The 21079-nt window shown below is 40.0% G+C and overlaps 1 protein-coding gene across 1 annotated transcript in view; it reads left to right on the forward strand.

The window, feature by feature from the left end:
- The window catches only part of IQCA1 (IQ motif containing with AAA domain 1), a 100998-nt gene that overhangs the window by 9078 nt on the left and 70841 nt on the right, over positions 1–21079 (forward strand). Inside the window, exon 6 of the mRNA XM_026852418.1 lies at positions 10506–10693. Coding sequence (XP_026708219.1) covers positions 10506–10693 — 188 coding nt within the window. The remainder of the gene's footprint in view (positions 1–10505; positions 10694–21079) is intronic.

The following is a 21079-nucleotide window of genomic DNA, read 5'->3' on the forward strand; positions in this document are numbered from 1 at the left end:
TTTCTGCTTCTCCCAGATAATTTGGATTATTTTCTTGCCCACCAATGGAATTGCCCTTAGCTACATTATAGGTTTGTGAAAACTAATTGTCCCTATACCATACATTGTCCAACATGTATCATGAGTTAAGAATGACCTATAAATCTTATCTTTAGGAAGTAACATGTACATTTACCTAAGATTTGCCTTGTTAAATACAGATATCACCTTATGGATTATTGCCCTTAATATGTGCTGGTCATTCACAGTAAATGTGGCCAGCATAACTAAACAGATCTTAGAGTGCCAATTCTGCCTCTGTTTAAGATTTTAACTAGGGCTGACCTAAAATGGTGAATATTTGGTATGTACTGAAAAATAGTTAGAAATTACACCTTTTCCAAAACAAGGAATCATTTCCTCTCAAATCCTATGACGGTTTCTGTCAAGTCTTAAACCTAAAAACTAAATCTAAGTCTGGTATCAGTTACTGGAGGGTTCACAGCCAAGCATTATTTTCAGGGTGGCCAATGGTAGGAGTAACTGATAACTAGGATGTAAACTGCCTAGTTTATGGGGAGAAAATCTATATGATCATAGGGATTAAGGGAATTAAAACCAAACGCATACAGTATATTCATTTCCTGACCTCTATTTAGAAGCAAGAGAATTGATGTTTGCAACTCTGCACTCAGCCTTATTACTCTTTATGAAGTACATAATCAAAGGATATAGGGAAAAAAATTCTAAAAAAAAAAAAAAAATCTGTTCTTCTTTCTAGTGTTTTTATATTCCCCATTTGTGTTTCCCTTTTACTTTTCATGCTGCATTCCCTTCCATGATCTCCAAAGGAAGTGAGTGGCTAGCAGACATTGGTTCACACTGATAGATATGCAGGGAGCTCCAAAGGTCAAGTCCCTTTGATGTATGATCACGTCAGCCCTCTAAAAAATGACCACAGAGCTTCATGTGTAAATATGTTGAATTTGCTTTTCTAATGCTGCACGACTTAGATAAATTAGAAGAGCTAGCCATCCATTACTCCAAGTCCATCCCAAAGGAGGCTTACTTTTACTGCAATAATTTCTCTTATAATTCTGTTTTAAAAATGTCTATGTTACTTTCATATAAAGACTGCTTTGCAAAAAGAGCTAGTCCATTTGAAGTTCTGAATAACAATTTGTGGAAAAATTCAATTGTGTTGGCCTAAAAAATATAGAAATATATGCAGAGACCAAGAATTGGCCGGTCTTTTACTTAATTCAGTATTATTTTCTTTACTGCCTGCTTGCTTTAGAAAAATTTATGTATCTTTTCTGAAATTCAATTCTATTTCATCTTTTGGTTGATGACAGAGTAGAAGTCTATGTTCCAGAGATTTTTCTTGGCTCAAAAGTAAAGCTTCATTATTATTATTATTTATTAAAGCTTAATTGCAGAAACAGCATGATTCCCCCAGCACATGTTTTTCTAAATCTCTGATAAATCACAATTTGCAATACTGGTTTAATTTGTAAAGAGAAGCAAGCCTTACTAAGAGCACATATATCTTGATAACTGTATCCTGACCTGTTTCCTGATCTTCCTCACATTGCTGCCACAATGCTGTTTACTACCAACTCCAGCATGACCACCATAACCAATGTTCCAGGCACAGGTCTGTGTTTAAGCCATACCAGCCACGCTGGTGTTTCAAGAAACCACATTAAATTGTCTTGAAAACATTCATGTACTATCCAAACAAACCTGTGTTTACTTGCTCTGACTTGCTCTGTTACACCATTTTTGCAGTTTTTTAAACTGGTGTGTACTTCCACTTGTCTGTTTCTGGCATTTATAATTCTTTGTCATTAAACACCCCAGTTAGAGGTTGCTGTGATTATTTCATTTTGCTGCAGCTCAAGCTAGCTATCAGCCTGGTGTAACTGGATGCGAGAACTGGTTTTTGGCAACTGCTTTGTCTCAGAGCTGTACAAAACAGCCCGAGCCTAATAATGGATCTACACTCAACGCTATCCCTAACAGACTCTCCTGACAGGGTAGACCCTGATGGAAGTTATAATCTCAGAACACAGGCTACTGGAAAGAGGAAAAGCTGGTTTTAACATGAAATGTTAGGATAAACTGTTTGCAATCAGACTTATTTATGGAAGGGTAGGAGAAGCCTAGGAATGAGGAATACAAAAAGACGAGACAAGATCTGTCCCAGTTTAGGGGCTCAGCCTACTGTTGCACCTTTGAGGCAGGAGTACGCCAAAGGCCTGACATCCCCTTGCTCATGTTTTCACTTAACAAGCACAAGTAATCAATCCCATTGGAGCCAAGTGCTCCACATGCTTAAACAATTTATAGGACTGAACGCTGCATGCTTTGTACATGCACACATGTAAACGCCTTCTTGTCTCACAGATACATCTATTGATTTACAGCTATACAGCTCTCATGCTGCTCTATTCCGTAATTTCAGCCCTTACCAAAGAGTTAGTGGCACAATACATGCTGATCTATTATTTTCTCACATAGTATTTTCACCATTCTTCTTTCCTCTATATCCTTTTCACATGAAAAAGTCTGTACAGTCTTAAATAAAAAACTGTTCTCTCCTCCTTACCTCTTTTAAACATACCCTAATTTAGGCATGTTGTCTTGAATAATGCTTTTATTTATATCTGAGAAAACAGTCTGCCAAACATTCCTTGTTCTTTGAATTCCTGATAAATATAATTCATTTCATCCAGTCAGAAAAAAATTAGCATTTCCCATAATAGCCTTCTGTGTAAACATAATAGACTATGGCTAAATAAATATTATATGGGATTTAACAAACTGCAAACTCCATAAATAAGTGAAATTTAAAATATTTCTTCAGCTCTTGAAAGTGGGCAGCTACAGCAGTGGTACACACCAGGCCTGCTTTTTTATCAAGCATAAGATTAAAATAACTTCTGTTTTACTTGCAACCTAGATGACGTTTTGATGTCAGCACAAAGTTATATGTTATTTCACTAGGCATGCATACACATTTAAATAGCGATAACTAATCTGCCCTGTTTTCAATAGAAATTTTAAACCTGCTTAGTTTTAAAAGAGAAAGATTCTGGGAAGGAAGAAGCCTGATAAATAATTTGGCTTTCGTTGGCCGGAGTCACACTAACACTAATGAAATCACTGCCTTTCAGAGTCCAAAACATACTTGCTGGCTTTAACAAAAGTTTAACAGCATGTCCAGTTATAATATCAGAAATAAATATAACCAAAATTCTGCAAACTTTTATGGTCATGAATATAGATGTTTTCTCTAGTACAAATTTTCTTTATCTTATTAAAAAGTGACAATATTTTTATAAATATATATTATATAAATCTATAAATCAGCCATTTTCAATATTTTTCTAACAAGGCCTCTTACTACAAATGCTTTGTTTGAATGCATATGACAATTACTTTAATTGGCAAAGCCGTTGAAGTGAATCATATAGTAGGGAAGCTTTAATGAATGCCATATATTCTGCTTAGTTGTTCCTTTTTTATTCCTAATTTAGGAATTCAGCCATATAATTGATGTGGCTATCACCATTCGTGTACCGTGGAACCTATATGAATACAAGCTTCTATTAGCCAAGAGACCTCTTTAAAATACATTCTTCATGCAGCCAGACAAAATACACTGAGGAAGTGAGAAAGCAAGGACGACATAGCTAACTCCTCTATCAAACTTCTAAATATAATTTGGATCTCAGTTTGCAATTCGGTAGAATAGCAGTCACAATTAAAGAACAGGACTACAGTTGCTTAGGTAGTGAATTCTTTTAGTCTACTTTGTAAGGTGTTACTTGCCTGTGTAGCCCAAATATGAGAAAAAAAAAAAAATCTCACCTTCATTACTGGTGAAAAGAAGTGACCATTAGAACTACTTACTTTAAAAGTACTTACTTTGCTTAGGAAAGAAAGTCCTCCAGAGAAGCAAACTATACTAGTACTGAAAATAAGCAGCCTACAGTAAAATGCTACACAACTAGTACATCTTTTGAAAGATTACAATTATGGACAATACTGTCTGTAGCAGAACATTTACTGGAAGAAGTCCCATAAAACCATGCAGCATGTGTTTCAACTGTGCTGTTTCAGGCCTAAGAAAAGAAGCTGCCCTAAATGGAGTACCTGGCAATAAAAGCTGCAGTAAATCTACCTTTCAGGCATAATATGAATGTTAGCCTTAAAAGGTGAAGTAAAATGAAATGTATTTATTTCATTGAAATGAAGACTATCTTTCCTTGTAAGTGTAGTCATAATGGAACAATTGAAGAGCAGTTAGTTCCACAGCATGGGGCCTCCTATATGTAGAGCTGTAGCCTTAAGCATGTTCAGCCAGCCTGCACACCTCTAAGTGTTTTATAATGAACAATAAAGCAGTCTGCGTTAGAAAGAGCTGTTGAGCTGACTAAGCAGAAAGGCAGGCTTTTCAAGCTAGGAAAGAGTCATCTGTGCAATTGAGTTCCTAATCCAAAAAGGGAAACCACACAGACTTTAATCACATTGGCTTACCTGGGAGGTGTAGGGAATGTCTTCCTTCCTTCTACTGGTGGGTCCTCCACTTTTATAAAACCTAAATTCTCTTTGGAGAGGATAGGGGGAAGACTAAAGAACGGAAGAATCTAACAGCACTCTCATCAGCATACTTGTGACTGATGAGTTGGAATAAAATTCTCTTTTAGACAAATGTCCATTTTGCCTTATTAATTTAAACAATGATTTTAAAGACAAAGCCCATCAAACATTAGATAAGCATTTTAAGTTAATGGACCATGTAGTCCTATTTTCCCACAAACTCAGGAAATCTTCGTATTATGTCCTATTTTTACAGCAACATCAATTATTAATATGTATACATTTGCTGACAGAGGACCACACTAAAAATGTGAGTTTCGTTATCCAGTTCTGGGTCATTAACTGTGAAAAGCTTGTAAATATAATGGTTTATTCACATGGGAAGCCTTCATTAAGATGCATTATTCTACAACTGATGTGGCAGCATTGCATTATCAAGTTCACTATCTCCATCTAATATTTGTAATTTGTTTCTAAATGAGTTGCTGTTTGTAGGGCAAGTTAACAAATTTGAATTTCACATAGGCAAAGAAATTTCTTAAAGATGGGAAAATGCTTCTTCCCCCAAGGAAAAGCTATTTATTAGTGTCCTACTGTAGAATGCCCCCCTTTGATTCAGAAGCAGAAACATTAGAGGTGCTGAGAGAAGTGATGTTAGAAATAAATTGGCTTTTGTCTTCCTTAATGTGCACATTAAATATAGAGGGCCATAACAGCAGCACTCATCATATTGTGTCTGTATAACTCTTTGGAGCTCCCGAACAAGCATGTAGGCGCATGGAATGTTGATCTGCAGTACTGCAAGGCACACAGGTCAGAGCCTAGCCAGCTGGGAGGCATTCCTGCAGGAGCTGTTTGAAGCCATCCTCTCACACTGTCCATCTGTCTTGGCACTCCTTCTGCCATTTCACTACTGGTTCTCTCCTGCCTCCTCAGATGGCCAAAGCTTTTTCAGACATGCTTTCTTCTGAAATCTCCTCCTTGGCTAGAGAACACAAACTCTACCAGGGCTGTCATAGAGACTCTGTCTCCATCTGAAGATATAAGAGTGCTTGAAGATAAGTAAGTTGCCCAGGTTTGCAGTTGTCTCCTCATCACTGAGGCAGGGTTAGGTGAGATTTAGGATGACACATACATTTGTGATTAGGACAAGAACACTATGGACAAAAGAAAGCAAGCTTAACATAGTGCCTTTCTTCAACTGCAAAGCAAGAAGGTGGAAGCAGTGTTCTCCAATTCATAGCAGTTATGCTATTCATAGCTTTTTCTTTTAAGGTGCTGTAATAATCTAAAGCATTTAATACTATCCATTAAGTGCTGAGGACTCGGTTTTCTTTCCTCAAAAAAAAAAAAAAAAAAAAAAAGCATTTTCTATGAAAAATAGCATTTTCTAAAAAATGATAGAGAACTGACAGCTAAAACAATGATACAATTATATCCTCTGGACATCTTGTTATATCTCTTCAGCAGCTCCTGCTGCTGAATTGTCTATTTTAAGGTTATGTTGCTAAATTCACTTCCACACTGAATTTCTATCTAGTTCATCTTCTTGTTCTCTATACTTTACCAACAGATTCCTTTTCTTGATCGTTCATACCCTTAACTACCCTTGGATCAGTTCTCATAGGCCAAGGAAGCAGTTTTTAAGATAGCCTCCATTTTACTTGTTAGCCCACCTACATGTAAGTTCTTTTGATGTTTCCTCATCCCTTATTTTCCTCAAGTCCAGTTCATTTTTTGCTGACATAACTGCATTGATTTCAAAGTAACGGTATAGAAAGCCAGGCCAGTTATACATTCACCTGTAATATTTTAATTAAAAATCAAATAACTGGCATAATTTCCTCAATGTCATTCAGTGCTTTTCTCCTCCTCCCCCAGAACAGGAGCCAGCCTTCAGTTTCTGACTGTCGGCTGCCTGGTCCTCACTTGTAAACAGGGTATGCTGCGTATGTTCCACATTAGACGGCCACAAACCCTTCAGGACTCATTTATCACAGCCAGCTCCGCTCTTCATTTCACGCTCTCTCTCACCCATCTGAGCTGGAGCGTGTTATTGCCAAAGCTTCTGCACTACAGGAGGACCCCCAGGTTTAGCAACTGTCTGGCCACTGCTAGGCCAACTTCAAAGGATGTCATTTGTTATTAACAGATCTCCCTGATACTCATCACAATGGCTTGTCTGGCAGCACCGACTCCTGCTCAGATCAAGTGTCCTTTTGTACCTGCCATGTCATCCTGTCTTGCTGGATCCTCTCCAACACCTACCCTCCTCCCCAGTTTATCTGGCTGTCTAGGTCCGAGCCAGCTTCTCTTTCCTAGCAATGGAAGCAATCAAGCAACAGCACGTTTCACATCGGCAATGGCATTTTCCTCCATGTAAATAAACCCCTTTCCACATATCTTAATTTAGAAAATATTAATAACAAGAAATCAGTAGGACTGGAAAAAAAGACAGTCAAATGAGAATAGTCTTATCAACTTTCCATTTTCTTTCATTCCTTTCTTTAGTGAGTTATCAAAGGTGGGTAGCTGGATTCTTACTGGTAGATGTTTCTGGGGTTTTTATTTTCTCGTGGTAAAACAGTCTTTGGAAAAGAAAACGAAAGAAATCTGAAGGACAGATACAACAGATCGTCTTTCCATAAGCTGTTCTACAAGGTTATGAAAGTACTTCAGCCTTAGGACTTTGAGTGCAGCTCATAAACTAGTACCAGCAGGTATATTGATAACTGTATGGTGCTCAGACAGATAGCTGCACAAATATTTACTCAGGTCTTGGCTGGATTTTGCCAACCAGAGCATGTTCTGTAGCATTCGTGCTATCAGCATCTAAGCCAGCTAGTTTAGAGCTACCTGGACTGTGTCCACACCAGCTCCATGACTCTGGACTCAAGTGTAGATAAGGTCTGTATTAATTCACTTAAAGATAAGAATTTCCTACTTCTGGTCTTGCTCATCTGGGCATGTTCTTGCCAGTTCAAACAGTTCTTACCTCTCCTGGCTTTGGTACTGATGAAAGATACGCCGATAGTAAATTCACAGTGACAAACAGCTCGTCATCAAGGGCTCCCTCAGGACTCAGGGGAGAGCAGTTCAGAGGAGGAGCTGAGTGGAGGAAAGTTTCAGAGCTGGCAGAGGAGGTCTCCTGTCGGGGCTGCTGCCATGAGCCATCCTGCTCTCCACATTGGTCTGGTCCCATGCTCACCTACCACTTTTCTTGCTATGGCTCTGTCCCTCAGCTGTCTCCTCGGCTAGCTGATTCACATCATCATACTAGAAGACAATTAACCAGAAGCAGGGCTGGGGAGGGGATGGGGGACACACACAGCAAAAGGGATTATTCTCTGCTTCTTAGAGTGCTGAACTTGTTCAGTGCAGGGGTCAGATGAGTGTCAGAGCTTGTGCAGGAAAAGGGAGGGACCACACATCCGGCAGTTAGGGTGTAGGGGGAACGGCCCCTTCCCAGCACCAATGAGCTGTTCATCTGGTGATCCATCTCATGACATTTCACGCTTGATGCGTGCTGTGGATGAGCCCGTCTTTCTCGATCAGCTGCAGATCACCCTCACTAAAGCTGAAGATATCCTTGTGCCCCTCGCACCGAATTACCTAGACCTGAACGTTGATTTTATCACTTTCCAAAGGAGATGGGAAGGGACCTTCTGCCCACCCAGCAAGACATCATCAGCATTCACCACACCTACCTTTGCTCACAGAAATACTCTTTCAAGTCCCCTTTCTTTGCTCCCAGATTTCTTTCCCTTACACTTTTTCTCCTCACATATCCTCAACTAGAAAACATATTTCTAAATGAAACAGCCCTTCCCCAGCTTTCCCTGGTGAGCATCTAATTAGGAAATCTAGTAGGTTGTCCTCTGCATGCAGTTCAGAGTCTGTTCTCACCATGCTATGGCAGTATACAAAATCATGGAAGAGTCATGTTGGCTCTAGCTGGCTCATCTCTTGGGTGGCAGCCCTGCTACCAATACCTCTAGGCAACAGCACTTTGATGGGAACTTCTCAGAAAAACAGTCCCTTGAGCATTGCTGTAGTGAAACAAATAGTTGAGTGGGAAACTGCCTGGAGGAAGTAGATCTTGTTTCTAGATCTCAATCTGGGAAGCAGTCCATGTGGGTCCTCCTCTGATTTCCAGATGAACGCTGAGAAAGCATCTGGCTATTCTGAGGTTCATTTAATATTAGTAAGGCACACAATGGTGGAATTCAAATAAATAGTGTTAATATTAGTTGCTATACTTAAAAATAGGTGCTGGTGAAGGTGAAGATTGGAAACACTGGACTTCCATAGAAACAGAACTTAGTGAAGGTAACAGGGTGAAAGGCAATGTTTTGGGTCATATATTCAGGAAGAGAGCATGTGCAGCCGCCTTTCAAAAGCATGCTGGTCTTCTTGTTTCCTCCTGAATATTTTCTCACTGGTGGCCTTGGCCAATGCCTTTTGCATAGCACGAGTCATACACTGCAGATGCAGGGAAGGCAGTAAATTGCTTTCCTGAACAGGGCCTCTACGCTTACTTTGTATAGTGTGCAGTCCTGCTGTGTGCTTTCTGAAACCAAATTTGCTTGGCACTTGTTAGTGATTTTTGGAACCTGGTTGAAGCATGGAAAAACACCGAATAACAGATCTTAAATATAAGTTGGCCTTTGATAGAGGCTTTTTTGTCTTTGCGGGAGACCTCTGAAATTAGGACTTGGAGTGCACTAGAAAAGATATCACCAGAGCAAGGAGAATGCATTACACTAAATTAGTCTGAGATGTGCTGATTAAGGGCAATTTCTATAGATTCTGAAGGTGGAAGGCCAGAGTAGAATTGCATAGGATTTTTTTATGCAAACCAACAGTCCTTGGCTTTTGTTCACACATGCTGCCACCTATGTGTCAGACAGTCACTAAACTTGAAGAGTAAAACACCATATTACAAAACCAGATTATAATCTTTTCTACTCTTTTACATTCTTAAATTTGACATACACTATCAGACAACAGACTAGTACTTCCTAAGAATATAGAAAAGATTTTGTTGTAGAATTGCAAAAAAAACCCCAAAGCTAATTTACAAGTTAATTTTTAAAATACATTTTCCCTTTGCACTCATAAGGTAGTAATAGCTCATAAAACACTGTGAACATCTTAACTTTATCAGCCATTGCAAAATAAAAAATGTGAAGTTTCAGACCACCCACACAGATGGTATTTTTCATGCTTCTGTATTTGCATACCAGAAAGACTTTCATTTTTCTCTCTCAAAGTACACATGCAAAATCAATCACAAAGCAGAAAATATTGTCTAAGACTGTAGACTGGCTTAGAAGCCCTTGTTGCCAAGGTTATCAAATCATGGGAAACTTGGGGGAGCTATGATTTTTATTACAGTGTTTGGGGATTTGTTTATTCTTTTGTTGTTGTTGTTCCTCAAGGGAAGTCGATTTCCTAGAGGAATATGACCAGCTGCAAACAAAATACCAGGAAACCACTGACCAAGCAGTGTATATAAAAATTCAAGTGAACAAATTAAAAACAATACTGGCTAATTAAAAAGTGCCAATAGGAAGTCCAAACATTTGAAAATTCAATTAAAAAATCTCTGGCACCCTTCTGACATGGATAAAGTTGGCATTTGCAGAACAGCAGCTTTCTCACCTGTCTCATTGAGATCCTGGGATCCCACGCTGGAAGGGTTGTTTTTGTACATTGCAATGTTGTTAATTAATGCTGAAACACCAACAATAGACCATTGTGTGCATCCAGGCACTTTTTATGAGCACAGGGTTTTTTCCTGGCTTCCTGCAAATAAATTAAGTCTTAAGCTTGGATTCACTGTCAACCTGGCATTCCAGTCTATACTAAGTTTCTTTGAATTCATACCTTTTGTTTTCTTCTCTTGTCATTTTCAGAGCCTACCTCCTCACTTAATGGCAACAAGTATTTTGCAGATGCATGCTGAGCAAGTAAATACACTGCAAGGTGAGGTCCAGGAGAGACAAGAGGAGGTATTCATCAAGGACCAGCTGAGAGAAATGGAGGGGCTCAGCATCAAGGAAACTCTCCAGGATCAGATTGGCCAGTGTCTCACTGAGTGCCGGTGAGCAGAGATAAACCCCATTGCCTCAAAGAGCCTGATTTTGAAGCTCTTACAAGTTGCAAAATCAATCTTAAAGTGATGATGATCCCAGTCCCAGCTGCAGAACTGGTTCTGCACCAGCAGCAGAGCTAAATTCCTGAGCAGCAGGGCTCCTAATGGGGGAAACCAGAATAGTGCATCACTCCTTGAACAGTCCAGCAGGGATCAGAGGTGCGCCTTGAAAGATTGACCACAGAATCAGGTCCACAGACTTTAAAGTGGGGACACGTTCAGATTGCATGTTCACTTGGGCTCCAGCTTTGTAATTGTAAGAAACATACGTACATTTTAGGAACATTGACTTTTTTCCCTGTCTGAATACATGAAGTTTAAGAGAGAGAACACAGCCTTCAATGAAACAGAAGTATAATTATTTGCTATAGCAAATCACATCACATGCTGGTGCTGCAGTCCAGGTGCCTGCTGCTGTTATTATCCAGCAGCCAGTATGAATCTGAAGTACTTTTGTACTTGAGGTCTGACCTTCAAGACACTCCTCCAAATGTAACTTTACTTAAGTAGTGCTGCTGATCTCAGTGAAACTTCACGTCTCAGTAGAGTTAAGCACATACTTACACATTTTTAAACTGAGTGCTGACACCTATAGTTCTCTCAGGAAGTTTACTTTAGCTGAAGAAGTTTTGAGACTGGCAATTTTAATATGGCAATACTGTGAAGCCTTGTACTAAGGAACATAGGCTGCTTTTATGATAGAGGTAATTTTTTCCAGTATTTACCCCATCCAATAGGTTAGTATGCAAAAGTAAATTGGGAAGCAGTGCCCAAAAGTTCCAGGATTTAGCAGCAAGGTTTCAGCTGCTCTGCAAAAACACTTCTAGTGGTTTTTGTGTCTTGAACTGCTTGGTGATGTTACAGGGCTCATATTTGTCTTGTGGACTCGTGTCACGTCCATTAATCATTCAGTGTTTTTTCAGTGTACTGGACCTGCCTTCAGCATGCAGTTTACAATTGGAAACACAAATGCATTTGATGAAATCCTTATCTATTTATTCCCTGACTACTTTAATCAGGTTTTGGTAGCTATATGACAGGATAATGTTTGTTAGGAAAAAAAAAAAAAAAAAACAGCAATCAAAAAGAGCATTCACAGGTCTGCTACAACCTGTTTCTCTTCTTTCTTGTACTTTTGCCTCTTAGAGACATTCAAGACTCTGCTATATTTTTACCCCACCTAGCTCTCCCTTAGAAAGAACTGCTGGTTTTAAAAACCTCAGTTATTACAAAGCACTTCCCCGTTCCCTAAATCAACCTCCTTCCTAGGGCCTGGTCTGCACACTCCTTGAGCTGCCATTTCCTGCCGCTCCCCACAACTCCCAGCATGTTCAGAGGTACAGAAAGATCTTATTTCCTTTGTTCAGTATTACTCATCTAATAGTAATTCTCTAACGTAGGTCAATCGTGTCCAATTAACTTCAGTCTAGAGCTTGAGGAGAACTAACTGAAATACTGTGTGAACCAATAACAGTGTTTCTATAGGAGATTAGCAGAGAACAGTCAATCTCCCAGAGAATAAGGTTGAGCCATAAACCTCTTCAAAGACAGTTATGAGACATTATTAAAAGTAAAATCCATTCCATGGAGACACTTAACAGCAGAGCCAACCAAGAGCCTAACCAATCCAAAGGATCATTTGGAGAAAACTGAAGCCATTGTTCGATCAAGGGAGGTGGAGAGGAATGGCTGAATGAGCAGTTCATCAAAACCCTTGCTACCTAATATATAAGCGACCTCAGTCTCGTGTATCTATGAAATACTCTGACAATGTAAGGTGGAGTGTAAATGCTGAGCTTTCTTATTCAGAGTGAATAAGAACAAGTGAAATGGGACCTCATTGCTGCATTTATATCTCAGATGTGCCCATGGGCCCAACTTTAGGTGAGACTTCAAGGCTATAGGCAGCTACAGTCAGTATCCCAGCATATAAATATGTGATTAAACAAGTTATAAGGAGTTCTTTAGCTAACCTTTTAAGTTGTCTGGTCTAGTCGGGTTCAGCAGTCTTTAATTTCATTTAGACTTGAAAATTAACAAAGATTAAAGCAGGTGTTTGAATATAAGCACCACACTAACTGATCTTGAACATCTTTATAGGTATGCTTTTCCTGAACAAGTGATTATATTAAATGGGACTAAGATATACCCACAGAGTTAATCAGTGACACCACTGCTTATAGATAAGCCTTTAGTCAGGCCTGTTGTTCTGCTGCAGCTGAGATAGACTGAGAAAACAGTTCCCCTCCAACCTTGTAGAATAACCACGGACAGAGCTGCTTCACTACCTACCCATCTGAAACAATCTGATACTGAAAAAAAAAAACCAAACCCCTAACCAAAACGCAGTTTTGAGCTAAATCAGACCATTTTGATAGAATACAGTTAAAGAGATGCTGCATATGCAGTTATGTGGTATGCCTGAGTGCAGGGTCTTCTCTGAGGGCAGAGGGCCAGTGACAGACTAGTTGCATTCAGAGCAGTGTGTTTGATCATGGTCCCTGTTACTCTCCTTCTTTTAAATTAACTTCCATCATGATCTCTAAAAATCAGTAAGGCATGTTTTCAGCCAAGACTAGGCAGATCTCATTGGATTTAGCAGTGTGGTAGATAAAGTTCTGCCCCCAGTGAAGCCAGTGGGAGAGCTGCCATCAGCTTCAGCAAAGGCTGGACATCACCCAATATTTTAGCTCATTTGAATCTGGCCGAGTGATACAGTGATTTACAGCACTAAGAGGAGTCAACGTAAGCTGCCTGCCATCCTGCTCTTCACAGGAGGCCTCTATTTAAGCGACCAAAATCATTTTCCCGCAGACATATTCATTTGCATCCAAAATAGATTTAAAAAATCGGCAAATTTCTACACATGGGGAGCATGTGTTTCACACAGAGCCAAGCTTTCCGTGTGGTACATGCCAGAGACGCTGCAGAACTAGCAGAAGTTGTTTCCTGCTCCTGCCTGGCCTGCTGAGCAGTGGCCAGGTCTGAAGTGTCAAGGTTTACATTAATTATTACCTGCCAGGATATATTTTGGGTCTCCACTAAGCCAGATCAACAGCTAAATGTAGCTTATAAATTAGTCTGTAACTAGGCTTTTTTAACAGAGTTTACCATTGTCCATAGTCTATTAAATAAACATATAGCTCAAGGGGAACAAAGATTCTTCTGAATAAATTTTTCTGTATGTACTAAAAAAAAAAACAAACCAAACTTCCATATTTTATGCTTCAATTGGAAAAGGATGTGATAGGAAATACAATTAACAGGTATTGTCTTTCAGCACAGCTGCTATTAGATTACAAAAGCAATGAGCATATATTAAATTTCTCCACTTCTAAGAACTGCTATAAATATTTACCACTTTCTTTGCACAAGGGAAAAGACATAGCTCCAGTCATTTCAAGACCCAAGACAGCTTCATATGAAGATAGGTTCTAAAAAAGCAAAGTAAATCAAACCCCAAAGGAATAGATCAAACAAAAGTGTTCCAGTTGCTTATAGAAATCCTATTGCTAAGAAGACAAAATATTTTTGCTATAACACTGTGTTTTTCATAGCCTTGCCTTCCATAGTTCTGTTTATCTGTATTGACATCTATGGAGCTGTTCTTACTTGGCTTGCAAATTATTCACATAAAGCTTTCGAGATTTCTGTTTGGCCTTTTCTCTGTGCACCATATTAAAAAAGAAAGATAATTTTTTTCTAATGCTTTTTTATGAAAGCATCATACAGTATACCTACCGGCCTCTCTTTTTTTCAAGACAGCTATATGATTCATAGAGCAGGAATACAAGTATTTCAAAATTAGCATTCTCTGTGATTATATACATCTGAGTATGGATTTTAATCACTTGACTCCCACAGATTCCATCCATTATATTAATAACAGAGTTTCATATTAAGATACAGCAATTGCATAGCTGGGGTTTTAGTTTCAATTTCCTGTACTATTTCAGACCAAAACCGTTTTCCTCTCATTTCACGTTTAGGGTTTTGCACTGCATATGCAAAAATTGTCATTGTTGTCTTCTCCACTCTTTACCCACTGTACATACCAACAGTTGCCAAATGATGAGTTTTCCTTGGAGCCATCCCTAAAATAAATTAAAAACAGTGGTGGGAAGAAACGGGGAGAAGGATCCCCTTATTATACAGAGAAATACAGTAGTATCTGTCTAAGAAAAGTCTTCTCTGATAGAAATCCATATGAAGAATAAGAAATCAAGATGAGGTTTTTATTACCGGAGATAGCCTCAAGAATCACAGGGAAGAGCCTAATACACAGCTTTGCTGTAATGTGTCTTATGCCCTCTAGCTGTAACAAATTATACTGTGAATTTCTTGGAGGATTTATATGCCGCTGCTCAGTGCTCGGGGGAGCATTTCATCAGTGGCATTGCTGACCTAATAACAGGGGATCTAAGTAATAGCAACTTTTATGTACGTTATGTGTTATTCCCACAGATTTGGGGATTGGTTTTCTGGAAGAGGGAGGGAGGCGAGGGGTAAATGTGCTTTCATAATAGGTTTACACTTTACTGATTAGCTTTGAATGATCTTCTTGCTCTGCCTGCTGACTTTGAGTACTGTCAGAAAAAGAATTGGCCAAGCTTCATGGTGAGTGAATGAGGCTCCTTCTGAAGTGGGGGGTTCCTGCGCTTTATTTATTCATTTGGAACATTCCTGACAACCAGCCCAGGCTTTGATGCAGAGGAAGGGAGAAAGAAATAGGAAGTGATCATGTTATATTTCCCTTTTTCACAAGACTGTTTTGTTGAGCTAAGTTTACTGCCAATATGCCTGTTCACGGGGCTCCCTAGGTAGCAGGGGGTGGGGAAGGAGGAGGCAGGAGGAAGATGAATGGAGAGAGAGGTTTTGCACTGAAACTCCACAGAATAGGGGAAGTATTCATTTGTGTCAGGCACTGCGCGTATCGCATTTCACACTCTGTACACACTGCTTTTTATGAAGTTAATGTTGACGTGCGTGAAAGTTGCCAGGCAATCCATTAACAACTGAAGTCTTGCCAACAGGACAGAGACAGATGACACCTCAGCAGTACCAAGCAGTGACACCCCCTCCCTGTACCACCTCAGCTCTGCTTCAGAGAAATTGTTGCTCTAAGTCCACCCAGACCTGTGTTGGTTTTTAGTCCTGTCTGGCTCATCATACGTTCCCTCAGCCTGCCAAAAGTGCTTTCTAAGGAACCAAGGAGCATGGATTGCAGTCTCTACATAATATGGCAACAGTTCACAAAACAGCTGATAGGAAAATTGCTTAATAACCAGTTTTAGTGCAATGAACCACTACAGCAGACAGTTCTCTTAAAGAGCAAGCTTCAGTCTGGAAATCCTTGGAACACAACCAGAGACATCACCAGCCCCTTAATCACAGTCCTCTTTCCATACAATGCCCTGTTACTCTAGAAAATTCATTCCCCTCTTCTTTGCCACCCCTGCAAGGGCATTTCTACTATAGGAACCTACCAAAAAATGCCTCTCTGGTATCAGGTACTTTATATTCAGCACAGACAGGAGTTACTGCCTACAGGAGCCATTTATAGATGGGTGATGAACCGCTCTTATTCACCTAATCCATGACAAATTACTTGTTTTCCCTGTCATCATTAAAGGATTGTCACACACTCACAAGCCACTTGTATGCAACATTCCACTTGGGAGCAAAAATTACTAGCCAGAAGTACCTCTGAGCTGAACATAAAAATCAGGATATTCTGCAAATGGGGATAAATAAGTGGTCATGTACTAATTCAACCAGATGAGGATGAACTGAACTAAATTAGAAGGAGGTCTATATCTGCACCAGTTTTCTCCTGTCCTTACCTGTTCACTGGAGTTGAATATACCTTCTCCTACCCTCTTGTACTTTGGGCTCTGAAAGCCTACTCAAAGCACATTATTTAGGGAATAGCACAAAACAAGTAGAAGCTCCTTCTGAATCAATCTGCAGCCAGTCCGGGTTGAGTTCTCTGGGTTCTCTTCTCCGAGTCTTCTTATTTTTCTTGTGAGAGTGAAGACAAACTCTGAATTGTGGAAATGGAGCTCTGAAAGAGGATGGCACAGGCTCGAGTACCCTCGGCCCAAATACTTTGTCTTCCTGCAAAATTACAGAAACATTAATAGAAGAAACAATGTCCATTTTCTCTATCAGTAGTTGCAGTCTGTTTTCTGACAGAGCTAACAACTTCAGATTTTGCAAATCTCTGTATCAGAACAATTAGTGCTGGTACAAAATGCTCTCCGAATGCCTTTCTCCCATGTCAAAAGGCTATTCTGCAGGAACAGCTTACATTTAACATTAATCTTCCTGAACATGGCTCAGCCTGTTCCCAGATGTTTGACTGTACCTCATGTAGACAGTCAAAACTAGCTTCAAAATCCAACAGGAACAACACAGACATGACAGCACATAGCTCTGGCAGCCAAACCTGTCCAGGACCCTGCATAAATATTCTGGCAGCTAGACCATGCTGAGCTCCTCACTGCAAGCAGCCATGCCATGGAGTTAAAGTACAACTGTGGGAACTAGAATCCTGCCTTTGGGCTCCCGGGTGAGACAACCTCCAAGGCTGATTAATTAACATAATTAGGAGCTGTAAACATTAATGGGTAATGTTCAAGCCTTTCCTAACACATTCTTAAAGCTTCCACTTGGTAGTTATCTATTGACTAATTTTGGCAGACATCTCTAGGGCTGGAGGGAGTGAGGGAATGGAATGCAAATGCATCACTGGCTTACCAGAGGAGTACCAGAGCAAATAGCCCACCGGGTTTCTTTGAAGAGAGAGAAAATAAGTTATCATAACAAGAGGATTGTTTGTGTGTAGTGGGAGAAAGTGGAGCCCACAGTTCTGCAACCTGTTTTCTCATTGATTGGAATCAACAACTTAGCTTTGACAGCCATTAAAAAAAACAACAACCCAACCCAAAAAAACAAAACAAACTTTCAGTCCTTTCTTGCTTATGGAAACACCATGTCGTCCGCTTTTAAAAAGTGTGAACCCCTCTAATTCCAAAGGAGGGACAACTTTTATTAAGTCCATCTGCAGTTAATCTACTTTATTGGGTGTCCGTGGATTTACAGGAGGCAGGGGACACCTCTGGAAGCTTCTGTGCAGTGGCAGAAGTTGCCTACTTCGGTGCAAGCTAAAAATTTATGAGTGTGCTGACATTAATGGAGGTGACTTGATGGCTTTTGGGGGGGGATCAGCCAGAAGCCCCTGGATTCATATATTTCTCTTACTTGGTGAAACACAGATAAATCTTGGTGGCGGGTATCTGAAACAGTAAGACAATCTTAACCCTGGTGTCATGCCTCCAGAGAGGCATTGATAACATCACTAGTTTTGCTTTCTAAATCACCACAAACTCTGAAATATATTGCCTTTCCAGTTTTGTAAGGCTCCTTGAATTTAGACTTCATTTTATGATTGCCACCTCTATACAGTGATTAAAAACATGCAAAAAGGACTCTGCTGCTGATCCTTAATTTCGCTCATTGAACTGTCAAAAGTTTGAAATAATTAAGGAACAAAAAGAAGATGCTTAAAATAATACAGGTGCAAAATCAAGCTTCCCAAGGGGTTTTCAACATAAGTCATCCTCATGAACTATGATTTAATCACCAAGTGCACCAACACTGCACATGAGCACATTTTCATCAGCTTTCCAAACGCTTCCGTTCCCTTCCAGATATTCAGATATCTTCAATCACAAAGTCATTAATGACCTTCCCAGAACGATATCTCCTTTTCCTGATAGTTTGCTTACTGACTTTGTTACTGAAAATATGGTCATGTCCAGATATTATTTAACAGAGCCAAGTCCTCATACTAAGCAGATTGCCATCAACTTCCAGGGGAATTCATAGAATAAGAGATTGTTGTTTCTGAGCAATTTTATCAATACCAGGGCTTTTTGCTCCCCAAGCAGTTCACTACCAGTGCAAGATCAGGGAAAAATATTTCAATGCCATGGCACTTCGGGCTTTTCTGCCAAAAGCCTCATTCATAGGCTTTCTGCCTGTGATGGGGCTTTTGCTCAGCACCTTGCAGGAATGCTCAGAAGTTCAAGCATCTGCAAGCACATATTCATCTCTTCATGAGGCATGATTTGCATTGCACGCCTCTTGCCATGCTTGCATATAAATTACGCATTAGTGACATTAAAAGCTCATTCAGATCTAAACAGTTACACCTTAGCCAAAGCCATAACGAGCATAGTTCTTCAGACCAGTCTCTCCTCCTCCACTTTTCTCCTCAACCTGCTTGCTTCTAAATCACTTTGCCTAGAAAGACTTAACCTTTTCCCCACTCCCTTTCAGTCCCAGTTTCTGCCTCTGCAGGTTATAACTGTAAAGCTCTGAACACTGGAGACAAAGGCAAAATTGTCCAGAGCCTACTAGCTCAGGCTGTGGAGGTAGGATTTTTACAGGGACAGCAAAGACATTTCTCTTCCGAAGAGCAAGATGAAACTACTTGTTCTAAATATTGGGAGAAAAAGGATGGGTCAAATTAGACATTTTCATTTGCTTAGCATATGCAAACTTGTGTCTTTAACTAGTCTCCATCTTGGAAAAACCTAAATCATTCTAGCCAGTATTTTTAGACCTATATATTGTAAATTGGATGCTCAATATTCAACTTTCAGTCCAAATGGTTAATAGCTTGACAAATCTGTGATCAGCTGAGAAACAGAGCTTTGTAATAGATAGTGTCAGGCAGTGACACTGGGGAAGTGCTAAAACCAGAAGTGGAAAATTAATACAGCTGTTTTGGTGCTCTTGATCCCTGCCCAGTGCACTGCAGAGTGCTGCTCATGCAAGACAGGAACCAAGATAAGGTTAACCATCAGTGATTAGAATGCAAGAGGGAAAAGAGTGGTCAGATACTTGAACATACATGAAAGAGACCTCCCCCATGAAGCCCCAGGTAAGGCACAGAGAGATGAGAGGAAGGAGGTCTTGCACCACCTTTCCCCCACCATGCTGCTAATGACTGGGCTTTCTGAGTCCCATTTTTGGTGCATAACTTTTCCAGATACTTTATAGGGATCCATAGCCTTCCCATTACAGGCCTAGTTCCAGCAAGTTAGGCAGTGTGGCGTGGAGACAGCCATAGCTGTAGTTCTGCACATACAAACAGGATGCCTCTTTATTCTCATTCCTAAGAGCACAGTATGGGACATGGGAGTAAAATGTATGCAAGAAGTAAGGCCAAAACAATAAGTCTCAGCACACCTGTTTGGTGGTACAGCTGCTGTTCAGCAAGAAGGAATTGGAGGACAAAACCCACAGTCTTAGTCCAAGTCACTTCTAGCCCTGTTCTTACAGATGTGCCCATCCTGAGCACTATTGTGTAGGATTAATTCCTGGCTTCGTTTGCTTCCTACTTTTTGATTTGTAGCACTACAGAAACAGTGCTGACCATTGCAACAAGTTTAGGTTAGATTCCCTTTTCTACTTTCTTTAAATGGCTGAAAGTGACCCACAGATAATCCACAGTCCATTGACCTTGAGTCTAAGTCTCCTGCTTAGCATTAAAGCTCCTAAAAATATGCACTCCATTATATGTCTAAAAGTCTGGAATCAGCTAAAGTAAATAGCATTACTCTGAGTCGGTCCCATTTGCAAACAAGAAAAAAAGTCTTGTAACTAATTAGTTCATTTTCCTAAAGTTCTCATACCCATCTATAGTAATACTTTGGAATTAAAGGTCTGAAAATGCTAAGTGTTACCGACATAATGCAACAAACCCCCCACTGATATTCTCAAGGCCATTTCCCAAACATTAAATTTATTTGTTGTCATAGATACTCACACAGACACAAACATCAGTTGCATTCAGGGACTTACACTTGCCAGCAGTTTATTATAATACAGCTCTACATGTTTTAAAGATCAGATTGAGCTTTTTCTGGAAAATGCTGCAGTAGTGTGCCCCATTCAAAGAGTATGTTAGGTTGCAGTTCTCCCACATTGTACTTTCTTTATTCCTTTCTCAAGCAGAGTCCTAACACAGCAGACAGGATTTCTGAAGGCAGAAACGGACAAATGGGGTGTTTAACAGTGATAACTGGGACCTGATTTTCACCTCAGAGCTGGTTTCTGTTCCAGTAATCCACCTAGATACCTACACTAGGCTTGGCCCAGAGGGGCCTGCTCTACCATCTGATCTATTCTTGGTTTGACCAGCATAGCATAATCCTAATCAATGAGAAAGGAAGAAGGGAATGAATCCCAAGAGGAAGAGGAAGATACCCAGCCCAGCTACTTTTTTCACTCCACTGTGACAGGGAGAGGTATCTTCTCCAGCAA

Source organism: Athene cunicularia (genome assembly GCF_003259725.1).
Source record: "Athene cunicularia isolate RWA chromosome 7 unlocalized genomic scaffold, athCun1 chr7_part1, whole genome shotgun sequence".
In the NCBI taxonomy this organism is placed as follows: domain Eukaryota; kingdom Metazoa; phylum Chordata; class Aves; order Strigiformes; family Strigidae; genus Athene; species Athene cunicularia.